Genomic DNA, 20,672 nt, shown 5'->3' on the forward strand with positions numbered 1-20,672 from the left:
CGGGTCCCAGGCCGGGCAGCAGCTCCGCCTCAAGCCGTGTAGCCCGGAGCTGTGCTGGGGAGCAGAGCCGACAGCTTGGCGAGAGCTGAGCCTTAAGGAGAGGAGTCTTGGCCAGGCAGTTGCTCGAAGCTGTATCGCTTTGGAAAGCAGCTCTAAGTGTGGGCTGGTTTCACTGGCATTCAAATACTGACTTGGCTGCTCAGCGAAAAAAAGAGAAAAGATACTTGAATTTGGTTGGGGTTTCTTTTAATGTGACACTGTTGACCACAAGACCGTTGTTGGTCGATGGTACTTGAAAAAGTGTAACAGGTGGATGCTCCCCCCTCTCCCCCACATCTAGGATGAATAAACTGATTTAGGAAAAAAGTGGTGTTCGGGAACACCAGGGCAAATGTTAGAATACAAAGAAGATCTAAAGTATTTCACTGGAAGGATCTGCTGGGACGTTTCCTCTGCGGGCAGGAGGTCGTTCTGTGGCATTTTGTTAGTTGTTCCTCCCACGTGGTGTTGCTCCCAGTCTTTGAGGTTTTTTGTGTTTCACTAGTAGGTAGCAGACAAAAGTGGTGTTGCTCCCAGTCTTCGAGGTTTTTGTGTTTCACTAGTAGGTAGCAGACAAAAAGATGTTTGTGTTGTGGTTAAGCTTAGGAAGAAAAGTTTGGCATCTTCTTGTGAAGTAAGTGATGCATAAATCATGAGATTAATTCTGTATGTAAGAGTTCTTGGTTAATTTCATGTTTGTATTTTTGGGTATTTGAAAATATTTTTAACATTTTTCTTGCACAGATACATTGTAACTCTGTGAGCCTTAATGAGTTTAAAATTAATTAAAAAGCATCCTTTTTCCTTAATCCAGTTATCTCTTTGAAAGGCTAGAAACCTAAAAAAAAGAAAGTAGTGTGGAAAACAGTGCTTGAAATATGTGTGCTTAATATATAGGGACTTAAAATTTTCATAACTTTGTAAGAGGTTGCTTAAAAAGAGGTACTAAAGGTTATGGTTCGTTGCAGTAAGTAAGTATAAGAAGTTTGTAAGAAATCATCACCTTAGATGACAAAAAGCATTTATGTGTTGAACAGGATTTAAGTGAGGACATTAGCCGACACATTTCAACGTGCTTATGCTGATCTACAGACTGTTTGGTGACGAGTTACCTCTAGCAGGAGAGCTGTAACAGGTCTTGCCTGTAGTACCTTATTTAGGAGTTGAAAATATTTTCTCTTTGCCCTGACTTTAACAAAACAACAACCCAAATGAAGCTCTTGATGTTGCTAACGAATGCTTAGCTGCTTGAATTGGTTGGGTCTTTTTGAATTACTCCTAGTTTATCTGTGAAAAAAACCATTAGGTAGGAAATACTAGTTCATGAGTTTTGTGTAATTTCCTTACTAGTACTCTGGTGTATTATGAAACTTGTAAGTACCAATGGCAGCTTATTTTATGCAAAAAGAAAATTAAAGTTCTGGAGAGAAGATAAAATGGATTCTGCCATGACTGTTCCTTAGTTATGTGTACTGAGAGTGTGCGGAAAAAATTTCAGGTATTTAACTCTGTTTTCCCTCTGGTCCTGGAAGCACTGATGTGTGCTTAGCTACTTGAACTGCATAATAGAACTACTCCATATAGTAAAATTAAGCACGTTCATCAGGTTTACAAAATTAGTCCCAGGTGTAGTATGGTAGTCTAATTTAAAATTGAGTTTTACTTCATTGTCATTTGAATTGGTAAGAATTCTGAAATATTTGAAGTGAACTGATAAGACCCTTCATTTTTAAACAGTTCTGTAATTCACGTGGGCACTAGATAAAGTTAATGGCAAGTACGTTGATTTTTATTATAAAATTCTAATAAATCCTGTATAGCAAGTGGCTAGCCTCAAAAATTAGCTAGTGAGTGTCTGATCTGTATTGATTAAAGATATATTTATGTTATAATTGCATAGATATAAGGATGGTCAGAGTGGATTTGGGTTTGGAGAATTTATTGCAACCTCAGAAAAGAAAGCTACAATCGCACAAACGCTGTGTAACTTGCAGTGAGCTTTCGGTGATACACAGGGTGTCTTTCTGAAGCAGCAGATACTGGATGTTCCCTCTTCAGATCGAGCGTTTGGTGGGAAAGCTGCCGTGTGGACAGCTCGATGCCAGTCAGATCTGTGCCATGTGCATTACATACACTTGGGCAGATGAATATTTTGAGCCCGACAACTTAAAAATATGTAAAGAGCAGCCACTGGAAGTGGTGATGACCAGTTGGGTGGAAATAAGGGTGTCAGTACAATACGTAGTTGTTAAAAAAAGTGTCTGTTTCTGCTCATGTAGCTGTGGGTTCACGTGTAGTATCTGTGTATATATTTGAAGTGTTTACTCCAGTCCCACAGTTTTCTCCTGTTTGAATCCAGTTGAACACGGTTGTAGTCTGCAAGAACAGCAGAATTCAGAATTGCTCTAGTCTTTTAATTAACTAGGCTCCTTGGAGACTGTACTTTCTTAAACCAACCTGCTTTTTACTTTTTTTCTTTGAAGATCCAGATACAACATTTAGCTCCAAGTATGTTGATGATTTCCTCTTTAAGTGAGCTGTATTTCTGAGATTCCTTTGACTCACGTTAAAGAATTGGAAAGCAGAATTTCATATGTGAAATAGGAATTTTTCTGTAGGAAAAAAGCTGAGATTTGGTACCTCTTGGTGATAAAAGATTATTTTTTTAATATAAAAAGTGATATATAGTGAGTATTAACATAGTTCAGAGCCAAAGTTCGTTATTCCAGGTCTCAGATTAAGGAATTCTGTAGGGAAGAGTATTTGTAATATAAAGCTGGTAAAGAGTCAGTATAGAACTGAAGCTTAATTATCATGATTAAGACACAGCCAGTTCAATCCAGAAGAAATTGTTAAACCAGAGCTCATGAAATTACTTATATGTGTAATTTAACCCACTGGCAGTTTCAGAGGGCATTGTGAACTAGTGCCGGCTTTCCTTTAAGATGTGCAAAAGCTTTGTACTGATTGGGGTGACATACTGGGAAGGACTGCAATTTTTTATTATTATTAAACCAGAATGCTGAAGATGGAGATTTAGTGCTTCACACATTTCTTGATCTTCAAAGTGTATCAGTGACAGAGGGTCTTCCTGTTCTTTCCATTTTACAAACAGGGGTAACTGATGCTGTAAATTAAATTACTCCTGGCTTGCTTTTAGTTATTTAGCCAAAGCTCTACTGTTTTGTTTTGTTTTGTTTTTTTAATGTGGAGGCATCCTGCAAGTTCCACAGCCTGCAGATGGCATAATTTACGTGCCTGGATTGTAGTTTTGTAGGCACAGTTTCAAATGCAGCCTATTTGGCAGGTCGTTATGTTTTTAAGTTGTTGAGTTGTCTGATTTCTTTACTGATTTAAATACCTAATACTGTGTCCTCCCAAGTCAGAAACTGGCTTCTTGTCTTCAGTGGTTGTCCCTCTCAGAACATACGCTGGTTTGAGAGACTTCTTGCATGTGGAAAGCCATGTTGGCACAGTTTGCACTTCAGTAGGATCACAGTTGCACCGGTATTTAAGTGAAATGTGCGTAATTCCAGGAGTGCTTGGTTAGAAAGTTGTAAGCTCAGAATAGGAGTATCGCCACTTCGTGTAGATGTGGTTGGTGTTTGCGCTCCTGTATCCATTGCTGAACTGAGAGAACTTGTGTGAAAGATTTGTGTTGCAGGCTTGTTATTTCGCTTTGTTTAAAGGGTGAAAGATTAAAAAAGGAATTTGGCAGCAGTTATCCTATTCCCTCTCCTCTTCAGTCGTTTTGCCTGTGTTCTGTAGTCAAGTGCTTGGTACTGGACTAGGTGGCTGTAAGACTTGTGAGGCAAATTTTAGTAGTTGGTATGGTAATGTTTGGTTAAAAGTCTGAAGCTGCAAATACAAAAAAAGATTTAGAAAAGAGTAGGTTTGCACAGGAAAGTCCATGGCTGGTACGTCTGTAGTAGAAGGCTCCCAGTATGGTCACGAGTCAGGTAGAGTTGAAGCTTTCCCAAAGCTACGAGTCTGATTTACATGAGTGGGACCCAGTAACTACAGTGAGGAAAAATATACCTTGATAACACTGAAACAGACCTGAGAATCCGGTGATTTAAAGCAATGAGGTTTGGGATTTTCTTTCGTTGTTAAAATTTCAGTTTCTTTTAACGGGACTGATTTTCTTCTGAACGTGTTGGTCAGCTCGTGGCAATTTTGTCAGCTCAGCCCTCTTAACATGTAGTACATGTGATTAGTCCACTGAAATTGTGTAGTAAAAGCCAAGGATTTTATGACGGTTAAAATGAACTAAATTTCAATTTTTGAAGCTACATGTCTATATGCAAGTGTTCTTCCTGACTTCATTAGGTAGAACTTAAAGTTTGGTGGTGTGTTGTTTTGGGTTTTTTTGGTAAGTTATTTCCAGCTGTTATCTATAAATACTTCTCCTTTGAATAATAGCTCTAAAAAGAAAGTGTTATCAGTATAGCGTATTTTAAACTAGTATCTTTTGCTGACTCTTAGATTTACTTTTTTTTCTTTTGTTGTTACTCTTGCCTCTCAAGTTGGGTTTGAAGATTATGGGCCAGACTGTGATAGCATGAGGATAACGGCTTTCTTGGATATTCCTGGACAGGATAATTTAACTCCACTGGCTCGCCTAGAAAAATATGCCTTCAGTGATAACATATTTAACAGGTAAGGGTGCGGCAGCTACACTTGATTATAACCGAGTCTGTTAGCATTGTGGCTGTCAGGGTGTCACTACTTCCAGTTCTCTTAAGCACATGCCTAGTATTGTGTTTGCTCGCGTAACTTTTGTGTGACATTTCCCTGAAAAGGAGCTTTTTGGTCTTGGTTATCTGAGTAAAATCTCTCTACTCTTTGTTTTGTTGTGACAGTGAAAAACTATGTAACTGGTGTGTGTGAGTGTTCAGAGAAGAGCTTGACCTTTAAGGGGATAAGTTCCCCATCCCATCGGCAGGATGTCAAGACAGTCAATATGTTGTTCCCTCCACAGGCAAATTATTGCTAGAGGTCTGCTGGATGTCTTTCGAGATTTCAGTAATAATGAAGAAGACTTCTTGACTCTAATGGAAATAGTGGTCAGGCTCTCTGAAGATGCAGGTTTGAAAGTGTTTTTTGTTTGTTGGTTTTATGTAAGTTGTTTTGCATAATCTGCAATATAGAAGGCAATAACTTTTGGGCTTGAAAAGGCAGAGAGTGAACTAAAGAAACTAAATAATATCTGTCAGTGAAACTGAGATTTATTTACCACTCTGTGAAGTCTTTTGTGTGGTAGATGTATAAATGAAAGGCTCTTACTTAGTACAGAGTGCAAAGTAATATTTTTCAAGGATTTTTTTACATCGGAAGGTGTGGTATAATGTGGCACAGAATGAATGTTCGTTTTAATACTTCATATGCATACGTTCACAGTGATTGGATTCTCTAGCTGGTGCTCTCTTTTTATCTGATTTATTTGGAAACTGCTTCCAAATGTCTGGACTGTGATGTGTGTAAGGCGTTCTATTTTATTCAGGTTTCCTTTAAGAACAGGGAAGTGCAGTGGTGATACTTCGTTTTGAGTATTTTCGTTTTCCTCTGTTGTGAAAATGTTAAAAAAAGTAATGCTACTTTTTTCTTAATGTCTTTAGTCTTAATTTCATCTTTATTGATATAGTTTTGATTTTTATTTATCAGAACCAACTGTACGTACGGAGCTGATGGAACAAATACCTCCTATTGCCATTTTTCTGCAAGAAAGTCGACCAAAATTCCCAGCAGCATTTTTTGAATACCTTATGCCCATAGTAGTGAGGTACCTCACAGACGTTAACAATCAGGTGGGAAAAACAGACAACGTGAGTTTAATCATTGGAAAATACTGTGTGGTCCAGTGAATTTAAGGCATGAGAAAGAGGTAATAGGAAATTCCACGTTGAGTGATAGGTAGCTTTTATGTAGTACTTTCTGTTTATTGGTTTCAGCACACTTTTCCAGGGAGATACTTCTTTTTTTTTTTTAAAATACTTTCCTTAGGAGATAGTGGGAAACTTACAGGATTTGCCTGGCAGCTTATTGACACAGTCTGTTACAGGAGTCATGACGTACAAGTCCTGTCTTCTACTTCATCTTTCAGCTTCTCTTCAGAATTTGATGAAATGTCATCTATATTAAACTTCAGTATCTGTTACTAATTCCTTGTAATATTAAAAATGAAAGGTTTTTTTGGTTTTAACTTGTACCCATGAAATTTCCTTTAGTGGTTCTTGTATCAGTCCGTACGGTTTAGTGACTTGGTGTTTGTTTGTTTGTTCCTGTGAATAGGTTCGAAAGGCAGGTCAAGAAGCCCTGCTTATACTGCTGGAACAAGATCTTATTGCTCAGAGTGACATTGAAAATAAGGTGTGTCCAGTTCTGTTGGACCTCTCTGCTCCCGACAGTGATGATGAGTACAAGGTGGAAGCTGTGAATGTAAGTGAATTTGGAAGAAGTCGTCTTGTATCTTTAGTTACTTTTGTTCTCTTTCTTTTCTCAGGGCTACTGTAAAGCTCTTTCAGAGTATAACAACTTCGTATGATATTTTCATGAGCATAAGACGGAGAAAGTAAGGATGGTACTTACATTCTTAGTGTTCAGAGAGCTTTACATTAACCGTTGAACTTAAATGTTCTATACCATTGCTATTGCAGATTGTTCTGTTCCTTATTTGTTAGTCGCTGTGTCGCTCTGCAAATTGAGAACCTACTGTTGTGATGCAGTTGAAGCCTACTTGTGCTAAGCTGTTAAGCTTTCAGTTAGTAGGTTTCTTAGTCATTTGTAGTTTTGAGCACCAGCGAAACAATGAATTCTCAAATAACGTGAACAGAGTTGGGACTTGATGCACCATACGGAGAGATTAAAAATTATCTTAAAGGAATTGAAGAAGAAAGCAAGGTTCTCCTCAGTACTGTTCCGCTGAATACTGTGGGTGCCTTTGGTGATGTGTGGGGGTACTTTGGGGAAGCTTTCGCTAGGTCCTGTGTCCGTGCGGTGAAGAAAACTGGACTTCTGCATCGGTGGAGTGAGTGCTTGAGGGGTCTTTTTGAAATAGTGCTTCTCGAGAATTGACCTATACAGTACAATAATTGGGAACAAGAATTTTATTGTAAGCTTAAAGATATAAACTATCAGATCTTCAAGCTCAGTAAAAGTGTTTCCCAAAGACATGAGGAGCTTTTTCCTATAGGTGATTGATAATTTATTGAGTACTTGAATGGACTGCTAGCAGAAACTACCATTCCTTTTCATTTATGACAGTAATTAAGATGAGATCCAGGAATGGTGCTGGACATGAACAGACATAAAATAAACAATCAAACCTTTCCTGTTTATTCGTTAACATTTTTAAATTTTTAATTTAATTTTTATTCTGAAATTTTCAGAAGGTAATTTTTAGAGAGACCATCTTCATATTTCAGGATGCTAAACGTTTGTCAAAATGATAGAAAAATAACTTTAAAATGCAGTTGGTTCTTGGCAACCTTGTTTTAATTCTTGTGATCATCATGTTCTCCAACAGTTTCTTTACACTTGCTCTACCAGGTTTCACAGTAATGCTGTAAAAGTATAAATGATGACCTGATCTTAATTCTTAAGCATTTTGGAAAAAAAACATTCCCTGTTCACTTTCAAGAAATAAGTTGACTCTGCAGAAAAGTTCTGGTGTATAATTACATTTCAGCATTGGATATCTGACACTTGACCTCAAAATAGTTTTTCCAGCTAGATTTTCTTCCTTGTTTGTGAATTGAGTATTGCTTAGGCAGTTTTCCAGGATGACATCTGAGCACCAGATGCCTTTCAGGAGTTTGAAAGTTCGTAGAAAAGGGCTGAAATGGTGTCTTCCTTGGTTCTTAGTTAGCCTTCTATTATGTAGACAAGTGTTCTGTAAATAAAGCTTACTTTTTGGAGGTAGGAAGCTTCAGTAACTTTGAAAAAATAAAAATAGTAAAATGAGTACTGTTGATCTGGTAACACTTGTGTAAGCAGTAAACTCCTGATGGTGCAGACAGAACAGTTGAGTAGAAAGGTGCATGGGAGCCCCTTCCTTTTTACTGTTGCAAATATAAGAATTATAGCAAGTTATTCCAGAAAGTGGGAGCTGAAAAGAAACACACAATCCAATGCACCTGATTTCACAGCAGAAACTTGGTTGGTGATGTAGTAGAAATTGCCAGTTCCTCAGGGAAAGCTGAATGAGCAGTTACCAGCTTCCCTTCCTTAAGCTGTGATGTTAACTGCTCGAATTGCTGGGCATGATTCCTGTCAAGTGGGCATCAGTTCGCATACAGAACTAGTTTGCCTTACTCTTCCTTTTCTGTCGTACAGCAAGCTTGTATTTTGTCCTGCTGTCTGAGCCTGTGAATTCCTGGGGCTGCGCTTCTTTTTAAGTATCTCAGAAGTCCTGCTGGAGCCAAGGGGCTTACCTGCGTGCTTAAGCTTGGCATATTTCTAATATGCTTAAAGGTTGTGATTTCGTATGATGGCTAGTGCAATGGGACTTTTGTCTTCCCCGTACAGAATGAAACATCTTGAAAATGCATTTGTTAATAAAAGTCCGGTTAATTATGTGTAGAAATGTTTTATGTTCAGGCACAGTGGTGTAGAATGATGTGTGATAAAACTGGTTGTGCTTCACATAAAGCAGGTGTATGAAATGACTAATAGTGTGTAGCAGTTCAGTCTATTTGGTATATGGTCTCTTGCTCTTGAAACTAATTTTCAGGAGGAATATTTGGCCATGCTTACAAGCTTTATAACTTTTCCTTACACATATGCCTCTCTTGATTTTTAGATAATCTGTAAAATGGCCTCTATGCTGAGCAGAACAACAGTTGAGCACATGCTGCTTCCTCGTTTCTGTGAACTGTGCAGTGACGGGAAGTTGTTTCAAGTCAGAAAGGTTGGTATGTTTTCAACCCTAAATCACTTAAAAATGAATTTACATGTTGCTTTTCGAATGCCTTCCTGAATAATTTAATCATAACTTTAGCTGGTGAACTTTGAAAGAGTATGAAAGAGCAGTTATAATCTATTGATGTGGTTATGGTTTCTGTAGTTCAGCAAAGAAATAGGTAACAGTCGTTAGGGAATGGCTTTGGTGTAGCAGTTTGAATAATTTTGCACAACCTTCTTTTAGGCCTCTGTGTTTCATTACAGGATGTGAGCAAGTTGCAGAATCAGAATTCAAAAGGAAGAGATATTTGAGACATCCTTTCTTTTTTAAAAAGAAAAAACAAATGAAAAACGTATCTGATATTAGTGAAAGGAGAAATCCTATAAGACTGACTTCAGTTCATTTTTGAATACGAAAGGAAACTTGTGGCTTAAGAAGTCTTAAAATATTTAAGGCTTAAGGGTCATGCAGAGCTTCAGCTTGGTCCTTGGCATAATCTGCACTTGTTGGAGTTTGAGCAGTATTATGGCCTTAGAATAAACATCAATATATTAACGTGGTCCTCTTCAGCTTTTGGCAACATACATTCTGAGCATGAGGGAATGTCCCCTTTGCCTTAATTATAGCATCTCTGGTGTATTGTGGGTGGCACTAACCTGAGAGCTTGATTAAACCTTGCTTGAGGCAGTCTCAGCCATAGCAGAGACAGTTCTGTCAGTAGCCCTAAGTCCTGGCCCTCGTGTCGGATTTTAGTGTGCTTCACTTTCGACAGCTGCTGTTCAAAGGCATTTAAACCTTCAAGCAGAGTTATTAGTCCCCTTGAATGATTACAGGGATAAATGATGCTCTCCGTGCAGAAACCTGTATTGCTATGGATTTCGGAGGCATGTGGCCTATGGAAGCTTGCTTTAATGAGTCTTTGTTTGGCGTGAGTTAATGTTACAGGATGCAGTTACATGGCTGAAATTTGAATAGTTGAACATGTGCAGTTGTTGCCTGGGGTAAATAATGCATGGTGAAGCTGACAGTAAAACTAATGCACTTGAAAGAGCCAGAATGTTATTCATGGTGCTTTTTTATTTCTTAGATTTGTGCAGCTAATTTTGGTGACATTTGTAATGCAGTTGGGCAAGAAGCCACAGAAAGACTGCTGGTACGTAAAAATGAAAATCCGTTCACAAGACTTGTATTTCTCAGTTCAGGAGGTTTAATAATGATTTGATTTATTGTCTTCTCTGTAAATTAATCGGTGTGCATGCATTTTTAATTGATTTGGCTAAGGCTTTGGTTGCGATTACATAGCAAAACCACAGTGAATAGAAATGAAAAGTTCTTGTTTTGCAAAATATTTTAGAGCATGTAATCTACCGCAAATACACACATGCGTACATAGACACACACACACACATCAGAATTACTATCTCTTTTTCCATGAACTAGATCAGTCAAGTTACGATTTCAGGATAAATAGGCCATTAAGAGTTCTTACTACTTTTTTTTCCTAATGCGTATCATTATACGTAAAATCTTAATTAAGTCGATGGCAGACAGGTTGTTTTTCTGATTTCTTCAATTAGTATGTTTTTAACCTGTTCGTTTCTTCTATTCTTCACTCATTCTATTCTCTCAAGTTACTGTTTGCAGTTTCCAGATACCTTGATAATAAGTTGCTGCAGTCTTTGTTTAGTCTTTAATTAGTTTTGGATTTGCTTGTCTTTGGCAGATTCCCAAGTTCTTTGAACTCTGTTCTGATAGTGTTTGGGGAATGAGAAAAGCGTGTGCTGAATGCTTCATGGCTGTGTCTTACACCACGTCCCCAGAAGTTCGCAGGAGCAAACTGTCCCCGCTGTTTATCAGTCTTATTAGTGACACTTGCAGATGGGTAGGTAACTCGCTCTGTAATTTGTTGCATCTTCTCAGGCAGATCGTACACAAATAATTGGAAAGTCAGAAGTGTGCTCTAAAAGTTCTTTAACTTTGCTGGGATTAGAGTCTAATCTACTAAAATCTAACCTCCTCTAATAAGATGGTACCTTATTTTTCCTCTCTCTTACTACTTAGATTTTCTATCTCTGTTTTTATAAATGCAAACACTCCTGAGAAAAGGTTGCGTGTGTTAAAGACGTTAAAGTAGACAGCTATGTCTTTCAGATTTATAGCTTAAAAGATTTCCACACTTAATATTCTAACACCCCTTGCTTAGGCGTCACTTACTTTATAGTTGGAAATTGGTTATATTTGATATTGTCCATCCCTTCTCTCACGTAGCAAGTGGACAAGAGGAAATGGCGTCAAGTTGTGCTGAGGAGTTTTAAGGTGGATATTAGGAAAAGCTTGTTCACTGAAAGGGTTGTTAAGCCCTGCCCAGAGAAGTGGTTGAGTCGCCGTCTCTGGAGGTGTTTGAGATGCGTGGGTGAGTGCTCAGGGGTGTGGGTTAGCAGTGAGCTTGGCAGTGCGAGGTTAATGGTCGGACTTGATGATCTTAAAGGTCTGTTCTGGCTGAAACTCTTCTATGATTTTATGAAATGAACCTGCTGTCAAGAATTGGTTCTTACTAAAAGGAGGCAACAGAATTTTTATTTTTCAGCATTAATTCTGTGGGTGTTGCATGAATCTTGACCGTTGCCTTGATGCTATTGTAGGTTCGTCAGGCTGCGTTTCAGTCTCTTGGCCCATTTATTTCAACCTTTGCAAACCCTTCAAGTGCTGGTCTTTACATTCGAGAAGATGGGACGCTGAGTATCCGGCCATCAGCACAAGATGTAAATAGCAGTTCCTGTCAGCCAAGCAACAGTGTAACTTTAATGTCCTCCAGTGCAAATGCTGTGTCATCCAGGTAAAATCATGGGAAAGATGTGGTGTAGTGGGGAAGGGAGAAGAAGGAAGATAATTCTTTTAATTGCTCTTTGGGGCTAAAAATCTCAACTCAAGAACATAGTTGCAGAAAAGGTATGAAAAGTGAGGTCACGTGTGTCGGAGTGTAGCCATGTTATTGAAAAATTCACTTTGGCTTAACAGGAGGGTGAAGGGAAAACCGGTGAAGTAAAGCGTAGTGGTAGCATAGATGCTGTCTTTCTGTGGAGAAAATAAGCTTTGCTGATTCATGCTGTCTTTAATGGAGTATTTTACAGCAAAGTACTGGTACAAGTACTTCAGATTTTATTTGGATAACTGTGTGTGTCTGTTACCAGTTCAGAACAACCAGTGGAAATCAAGACAGAATCATTGACCGAGGAGACTTCTAAAGATACGCGGGAGGAAAGTTCAGATTGTTGCACTAATCCTGGAGAACATGTGTCTCAGTTGTCTCAGGGTGACAAAGTTGCTGCTGGTGTCACTGAAGTCACTAAGGACAGTGGTTTTCCTGGAATGAACTCAAGGCTACAGTCTGCTGAGGATGTATTTAATACTTTTCTATACTGGCGCCCTCCTCTGCCTGATATAAGTCAGGATCTGGAGTTACTTCAGTTCAAGACTGAAAAGCACAAAGATAGCTGCTCTGTGCCACGTAATAACTGTGTTGCTAGTAGCGAAATAAAAAAAGTTCTAGAAAGCTTACAGGAGCACATGGATGATCCAGATGTTCAAGGTGAGACTGTAACAGTGAAATCATGTCTCTCTGAGCAGGTTTTCTCCTTGCCTTTACAAAACTCTTGACTACATTTCAATTGGCTTGATGTTCGTAAGGTGATGAGACTTCTTTGAGTAGTAAATTGTAGTAGAAAGTTACTCCACAGCCTTTTTCACAAGACCTTACTTGTAGAACAATTGGGGAAGTGTTCCTAGCTCCTTTCCTCTAGAGAAATAAATCCACCTAACTATAAAAGGGAAAAGAGCTTGCTGACATTTGTCAAAACTGTCTTTAGTTTAAAGTACTGTAACTACGTATGTGGTTTTAGGGACAGAGCTGCATGTTATCGGGTGAGTTCATCTATATGGTTGAGTGAGAGTCTCCGTAATTTCCAGTCTTGTCTTTCCTTGAGCTCCCTGTCCAAGGCTGTTGATGAACACACTGAAGTGCTGAGAGCCTGCTAGTGGGGTGTGTGTGTGTTTCCTGGGCCAGATCCCTCCTGACAAGTCTGTTGTCCATTATCAGCTCAGTTTCTTGTTCCACTAAGTCTCAAATATTCCAGTGAAATGGCAATTTTCCCTTGTCTGTTTATTCATTATTTCTCTGCACGCAAATTCAGATCTGCAGGAACTGCAGCATCATTTGCATTCCTTACTGTAGTAACCGTGGCTGTGTGGCACATTTAGGTGGCTCCCCATTGACGTTTGGAAAGGAAAATAAAAAATTCTTTACGTGTGAGGCAAAGAATCAGAAAGAAAGGGAAAGCTTTAAGAGATAAAAATATTAAAATTTAAAGCACTGATGGGACTATTAGAAATATCTTTCAGTAGTAGAAATAGGTAGAGTGCTTCTGTGGAAAATACTAGTGCACCCAAATCATTGCTCTTAGTTTGTGGTGGTTTTGTGAGAGAGTAACGAGCCTTTTTCTAAGAGCTAAGGTTTGCTAATACACCATTTTTGTGCAGCTCAAAAAAAAAAGCTCTGGGGCTCCTTTTTATCTTGTCAGGTTAACTAGTTACAAATTTAATGCTTTTAAATGTAGAAGGGAGACTGAATAGTTGTCTTTTGTTCTGTACAGCTCAGGTTCAGGTGTTGTCTGCTGCTCTCCGAGCTGCTCAGTTTGATTCTGTTGGTGACTATGAGACCAAGCAAATGGAAGAAGGCAGTGGCAAACTTCAGAACAAAACTATTTCAGCTGAAACAGCTGTTCCAGATGCCACCTGCAGCCAGGTGGAGGAAGATGGTCTTTCATGCCCTGCCTCCCAGGATGATGTCAGTGAGCAGTCTGCCACCAGCGAACTGAAGAGCACGGTACGTGTGCGTCGTGCTCTGTGTCTGGAAGGAGTTCCTGCCAGCTCAAGTACTGGGGGTGTTCCTGTAGTCCTTGACATAACTGCCTCCCTTCTCAAGTCTGGATGTTCCTGCACCATAACTACCATATGCTATTTATTTTAATCAAAAAAGAAAAGCTGTTGAGGGCTATTATTTCTGTGGGCACACCAATTACCCGATAGTTAAAATTTTTCAGTAGTCTTGTTTGGGTTGGGTTGTTTTTTTTTTTGGATGAAATATATCAAGTACAGTTTCTCACCTCTTGCTGTCATGCATCTAAAATCAGTCTTTTATTCTCAGACAGGAGGCTGAATCAGGTGGTGACACATGCACAGTTTCTGGGTATAATTCTTGATTATAATGTGCAGGCAGAAGGAAAAAGAATTGTGTGCACAATATTTAATGTTGCTGGAGCTAATTGTGAAATATGAAGAAAAGCTCTCCTTATCTATGAACAAAAAAAATGACCTTAAAACCTGTACAAACAAAAATGTAAAATATCTTGTGAACTTCCAAACTTTTTATGGTTTTGATCTTTTATGTCTTTTGAACATTTTAATTATTTTCAAGTTTTTCTTGGTATTTGGGGAGAAGTGTATGCTTTGTAATTTGGTAGACTTGAGACTTCCCAGCAGTATGTTCTAAAATAAGTAAAGCTTTTGTTGTAGTATTGATTGACTTAAAGAAACTGCTAAACTATCTTATTAAATATAACTGAAATTCATGCCAAGAAGAAACACTATTTATAGTAATAGTAACCATCCAAATGTTTATGAATATTGTGTTTATTAGATTGCTTTTTTAGAAGTGTCACTGCTGTTCCCCTTATTGCTGCCAGGTGCTTGTCCTAATGTGCAGCAGCTCTGGATCTTGGTGTTTTTATCCACACACGGAGTGAGGCTTTGCCTGTACAAGTCTTTGTCTGTCAAAGGCCGTTCTGTATCTGAGCAGCGCTTTCTGTGGTGTGATGCTTTGAATGAAATACCCCCAACAGCAGTAGCTCTAGTTCATTTCACTAGCTCGTGTGCTCTTTTACAGGACTCACAGGAACAACACGGAGGAACCAATGTATTTTTAAAGAAACAGCAAGAAGATAACCCACCATTTGAAGATAAGTCAAAATTACAGGTGATTAAAAATGGGATCTGATGGCTTTAGTGGAATGCTGGATACAGTTCACCTTACCCTCAATACAGTGATAGCTTTTGTAATTGGTCACTTGCAGAATGTGAAGGAATGCTCTGGCGTTTGAGGAGAGCCCTATTTTAACTCAGAAAGCTGGAAAAGTTCTGTTGCCTTTTTGGTGCCTTAGAAGCAATCTGTGCAACCAAGGTGGGCACTGCTGATACTGTTTTGTCACTGCACCTCCTGCTTGTCTTCAGCGAAGAAGGAATTTCCAGTTCAGCTGGGTGCAACGTGTTGATGAAGTAGTAACTGCTGTTTGTCGTGGTTGCTCTATCCCCGTGAGAGGACAAACACTCTAGGGGTCACTTACACCATTCGAGGGCCAGCTTCACAAAATGTATCCTGCCACTGCTTTTGTTCAGCTGCCAGATGGACAGTAGCAAGAGAGTACTGTAGCACTGCAGGTGTGCTTTCTTCTTAATCTTGAAATAAAGGCAATTGCGTGTCGCTGATGTACTGTCTCTATCTGTAGGACATCATACCTCAGCCTTTATTAGACCAGTACTTGTCGATGACTGACCCAGCTCGAGCCCAGACTGTCGATACCGAAATAGCCAAGCACTGTGCCTATAGCCTTCCTGGGGTGGCCTTGACGCTGGGCAGGCAGAACTGGCACTGCCTGAAAGACACGTATGAGACGTTGGCCTCTGATGTACAGGTAATAAATAAATAAAACGTTAATGATAAATCAGAGTGGCTTTTTGTTCGGTTTGCACTGAAGTTACAGCATCGTGTGCTTCCTTATAAGGGATTAAATGTGCACTAAAAACATAAAATTCAAGATTTAAATCGGACTTCATAAATCAACGTTTTCTGCTGATTTGTAACTAGCCCTGTTTCTTCTGCTCTCAAGCCTCACACAGGTGTAGTTGAAAAGCTCCTTTGAGTTCTGGTGTCTAACCTAGTTCACTTCATAAACTGTTTGCAGTGGAAGGTACGTCGGACACTAGCTTTCTCCATCCATGAGCTAGCAGTTATCCTGGGGGATCAGCTAACAGCTGCTGATCTGGTGCCCATTTTCAATGGATTCTTGAAAGACCTGGATGAAGTGCGCATTGGTGTCCTTAAACATCTCTATGACTTTCTGAAGGTAGGAAAGTGTCATCTGATTTCCCCAAAATAAATTTTCTTTCTAACTCTTATATTAGGAGAGTTTTCTAATGAGATGTGCAGGTATTAATAGCTAATTACATGTTTAGTTTTGTGCAATGCTGCCATTTAAGGTCCCTCACTTCTCTTCTGTCTTGTATCCCCCAAAAAAATCAAAACCGGAAACCCGTGTGGTCCCAAATGCTCCTAGCTGTTGTAAAGGACTTGACGTTTTGCGCAGTCCAGCCGCGAAGTTGGTCCGTGATCAGTTTGTGTTTGGGGCTAGGAGAGAGGAGAGCAGAGAGCAGCTACTGATAGATTGCTGCACACTAAACACAAGTCCTTAGTTTTTTGTTGCTTAGTCTTATGCTCAGATGGTGCTTTGACAGGTGTCTTTGCAGCAGTGGTGACAACGTGTATTTTGGGATGTTGGTCTTGCTGTGTCCAGGCCCTTGGCTGGCAGCGTGTAATTTTTCATAGGCATTGGGTGGACGATCACTTCCTGTCAAATAGGAAAATGCATGTAGATGTGAATAGAGAACGCAAGTATTGAATTTTATTGGTTTTATGCTAGTAATGTTTCTCCTTTTAGTTACTTCATGCAGACAAGAGGCGAGAGTATCTTTACCAACTTCAAGAATTTGTGGTGACCGATAACAGCAGGAACTGGAGGTTTCGTTATGAGTTGGCAGAGTATGTAATTTTGTAAACTTTTGACCTTTTAATCTATACGATTAACTTGGAAATAGCTAATTACATTCAGAAGTTAGCACACCCTAAGCAGAAGCCAGAAGATTGCAGCCATTCATTATTAAGGAATTGGATTTAAAAGCCACTGGCAGTTAGGGGGTTTGTGGGTTTTTTTTGTTGGGATTACTTTTTTGACAAGTTGTGTTGTGGTCAAGTATGGCTGGAGCTTAAATGTCTGTAATTGCACTAAAATGGAGATCGTGACTTTCTTGCAACGTAGGAAATACGACAGTGATAGATACTATTCAGGGAGGTTTCAGTTCTTATTAATTTCTAGGCTGCTTTGTAAAAATCAGTGAAATGTGTGTACAAAGTAAATTTTTGGATGTGTATAAAAAACCCAAGCAGTTATTAAAGGATTGGGTTATTCAGTTAGTATTTCCATATGACTGGGGTATAACAGAGGTGGAGTAACATCCCATACTTCTTTTTCTACAAGCCCTGTTGATATTTGTAATTGGAATCCATGTGTCATTTTTAACAAATAATGTTTGTAGGTGTAGCTTGCAGCTAAAAGCCTGACCTTGGTGTTTATCTCCTCGCTTTGGTTGGGCTGTGGAGGATTTGCTCTTCCCGTGTAGTTTAGTACAACCAACTCCCTCTCCCTCGGTGCGAGAGCAGCAGTTCCCTGACATCTAGTGGAGAGCTCTCGCCTTGTGGTCAGTTTGTGCCTGGCTTGAGGGAGTTCTGTGCAGCTGCAGGAGAGAAATCACGTTCTGAAATGTAGATTTCTCCACCGAAGTAAACCTTTTATTTTTACTTCTCCAAGAATGTACTGGGTATTGGTCTCAAGTTGCAAAAATCCCCTGTAGCTTTTGTTATTATTTGGGATAATTTTGATTAATACTTCTAGTCTGAATAAAAGTTTCTCTTGACTCCTTGATGAGTTAAAATGTACCTTTATAAAAAGGTGCACGCATGTATTAAAGGGAAGAACAAACTATTCAAATATTTTCTAAAAAACTGTGGTATTTTCAAGGCTCCAGGTGATCCTCCTCTATTTTTAACCGCTGGTGTAGTCAGAGCAGGTTAGTGTTGCGCTTGCTGGAGTCAGTAATCGTTTTTGTGTTCCAGGCAGCTGATCCTGATACTGGAACTCTACAATCCCAACGACGTCTATGACTACCTGAGACATATTGCACTAACTCTCTGCTCCGATAAAGTTTCAGAAGTTCGGTGGATCTCCTTCAAACTGGTAGGGGATTTAATTCGCTTGCTGGCAGAAGGAGGAAGGTGATCCTTGAGAGGGCTACCTGAAAGCACTGTTTTCATTCAGACAAGTGGGGTGAATACAGACGTGTTTTGATAAACATGGCAAACAGTATGGAAAAAAGTGAAATGAAAACTGTTATAAAATATTTTGAATTGTCAGGTTTCCACAGATACTAACGTCTTTATCTGATGTTTTTTTGTGAGTGATAAATATATTTTACAACTGGATGAACAGGTTATAGGTTTGGTCGACCTTCCCCCAGGTCAGGGAGGGAAATCAATAGTTTTTACTCAAACTGATTTGTTAGGAACTTGATGATAATGCCGTGATCCCACAGATGTCCTGAATGACTAAAAGGATTCCTTCAATCTCTTTCTTCATGGTGCCACAGAAAGGGGCATTATTTTAATAGTTGTTTTAATTTCCCTTAGTGGTGTTTTTTTTGTTTTGTTTTGTGATTGGTTTTTTTTGCACCTGAACAAACAGCTTTTAGAAAACCTTGAACTTCCTGTTCTCCAGACAAGCACAGTAATGTAGTAGATCCTGCAAGCATGGCTGATTACACTGAATACAGGTTTTGGTGTCCCTTTGTAGCGTTTAAATGAAATTATGCTCTTTTAACTTTCACAGGTTGTAGCAATACTACAGAAGTTCTATGCAAACAATGCAAATGCACTGGGATTAAATTTCATTAATGAACTTGTCGTGCGGTTTCGTCACTGCTCCAAGTGGGTTGGAAGACAAGCTTTTGCCTTCATTTGCCAGGTTGGAATGTTCTCTCTCTGTGTTTCTGTGTGTGGTTAATTTGGGCCCTTTCAGCACTGTGGGCACAGCTGGTTGACCAAAGACGGTGGCAGAGCTGGCCTGGTCTCAGTTGTAGCTTGTGGCTGTGTGGTTGTCAAGCTGTGCCCCTTGTTTCGGTCTGTGCCTCCAAGTGCAAGAGCTGGGCCTTGTGCTCTCCGATGTCACAGTAACGAGGTCAAGAATTAAGTCCTAAACAGGGATGTATTTTGTAATACTTGGACGTGGGAGAGTAAAGGTTCACAAGAGTTCTTCAAACTACCAATAGGTGCCAGATGCCAGGAACTGTTTCTCTCTTTTCCTCTACTTAACCTACACCCCTCCTAACTACAAGTGCTTAACTCCAGTAGCAAAGAGGAGCCAGGGTAAAATATTGAAAGGTAAAAGGGGGGTGACAGGCAAGAGAGCACTATTTCTAAAATATAGTTGAAAGTTGCCTGCTCCTGTTGGGTCATCTTCAGGTGAACTTTGGAATGGTGAGACATGTTTTCATAACAGTCTCTATAATTTTTTATTTATTTTATCAGTGCAGACTTTTAATAGACTGGGCAAATTAAGGATAAGATGGAAAGGAATGGCAAATAGTGTATTTTTAACATAAACCTTGCTTCTTTTTTTTTTTTTAACGTGAACCTTGCTTTCTCATGTTCTGTGTTGATCCCGTAGGCTGTAGTAGAAGAGGAATGTATGCCCGTCGACCAGTTTGTTGAACACTTACTCCCCAGTCTGTTAAGTCTTGCTTCAGATCCTGTGCCAAACGTCAGGGTTCTACTCGCTAAGGCTCTAAGACAGACGTTGCTGGAGAAAGGTATGGTCAGCCTTTTCCTTCCCAAAAAGCTTCTCTCCCCAGTGCTGCCTCCCCTCTGCCACGGCAGTTGTTCACAGCTGGCTCAGCTGGCAGAAGCTGCTGGGTTCTGTTTCTGCTGCAGAGCTAGATATTGTAATCTGGGATATTGCGTTCAAGCTCAGAGCTGGGAAAGCAGGGTTTAGGAATGTGCCTTTTCTCTCTTGGGATATCTGCCACCATCCCTTAAGGCTGCGGGTGCGTGTTTCTATCTAGGTCTTAGCAAAAAGCGTTTCTCTTAGAAATACTGATATGCCTAATAAAATGAGTAAGAAGCAGCGTGTTTCTCTTTCTCTGCCAGTTTCCTTCAACTCCTGTCGCATCCTCTATATTTCTGTGCTCCTTACACCCTAAGGTTTATTGTTTTGGCTGTGATGGAAATTGTTTTTCTCCTCTTTTTCTAGCTTACTTTAAAAGTGTGGGCAATCCTCATCTAGAAGCTGCGGAAGAGACCATTCTTGCCCTGCAGTCTGACAGAGATCAAGATGTGTCCTTCTTTGCCACCATAAAACTAAAGCAGGGTAACATGGACAGTACTACTGCTGAAAAACAAAGCTAATGTGTTCTTCTGCGGTGTAGAGCGAACGCCGGAATGGTTCTTCACGTTATGTTTGTGGTCAGTACGAATAATGTGGACAAATCAGGCTTTTGTTACCTACTTGTGTTGGAAAGGGTCTATTCGGACATATTACGGTCTTCATTTCACATTTCATCTGCAGCTGGGTGTTTGTCTGATACACATGAGTAATTCTGAGGGGTTTTTTATTTTTAAATGTGGGTGATAACTTCGATCTGTCCTGTGGTATCTTGTGTAAAGTCTTACATCGCGCTGAGTGTTTCAGTGTAATTAGAATCCACATTTCATTGTTTAACAAGACATTTCCAGTAGTAGAGCAGTCTGCTATATGTTTAAAATGGTTTCTGGCAAACTTACATGAAGGTATTT

At 39.5% G+C, this 20,672-nt stretch overlaps 1 protein-coding gene across 1 annotated transcript; it reads left to right on the forward strand.

Annotated features, from left to right (window-relative positions):
- Nucleotides 1-4,573: 4,573 nt before the first annotated feature.
- Nucleotides 4,574-20,285, forward strand: LOC104278827 (serine/threonine-protein phosphatase 4 regulatory subunit 1-like). The gene is made up of 18 exons (XM_009875922.1): nt 4,574-4,698; nt 5,021-5,127; nt 5,704-5,846; nt 6,331-6,477; nt 8,840-8,947; nt 10,029-10,094; nt 10,665-10,823; nt 11,584-11,777; nt 12,133-12,530; nt 13,591-13,823; nt 14,883-14,972; nt 15,502-15,687; nt 15,958-16,119; nt 16,711-16,811; nt 17,943-18,063; nt 18,712-18,846; nt 19,549-19,690; nt 20,131-20,285. Exons 1-18 carry the CDS (start codon nt 4,601-4,603, stop codon nt 20,283-20,285), a joined length of 2,745 nt encoding a protein of 914 aa, XP_009874224.1. The 5' UTR covers nt 4,574-4,600.
- The last annotated feature ends 387 nt before the right edge of the window (nt 20,286-20,672 follow it).

The sequence above is a fragment of the Apaloderma vittatum genome, unplaced genomic scaffold (genome assembly GCF_000703405.1).
Source record: "Apaloderma vittatum isolate BGI_N311 unplaced genomic scaffold, ASM70340v1 scaffold9129, whole genome shotgun sequence".
Classification (NCBI taxonomy): Eukaryota; Metazoa; Chordata; class Aves; order Trogoniformes; family Trogonidae; genus Apaloderma; species Apaloderma vittatum.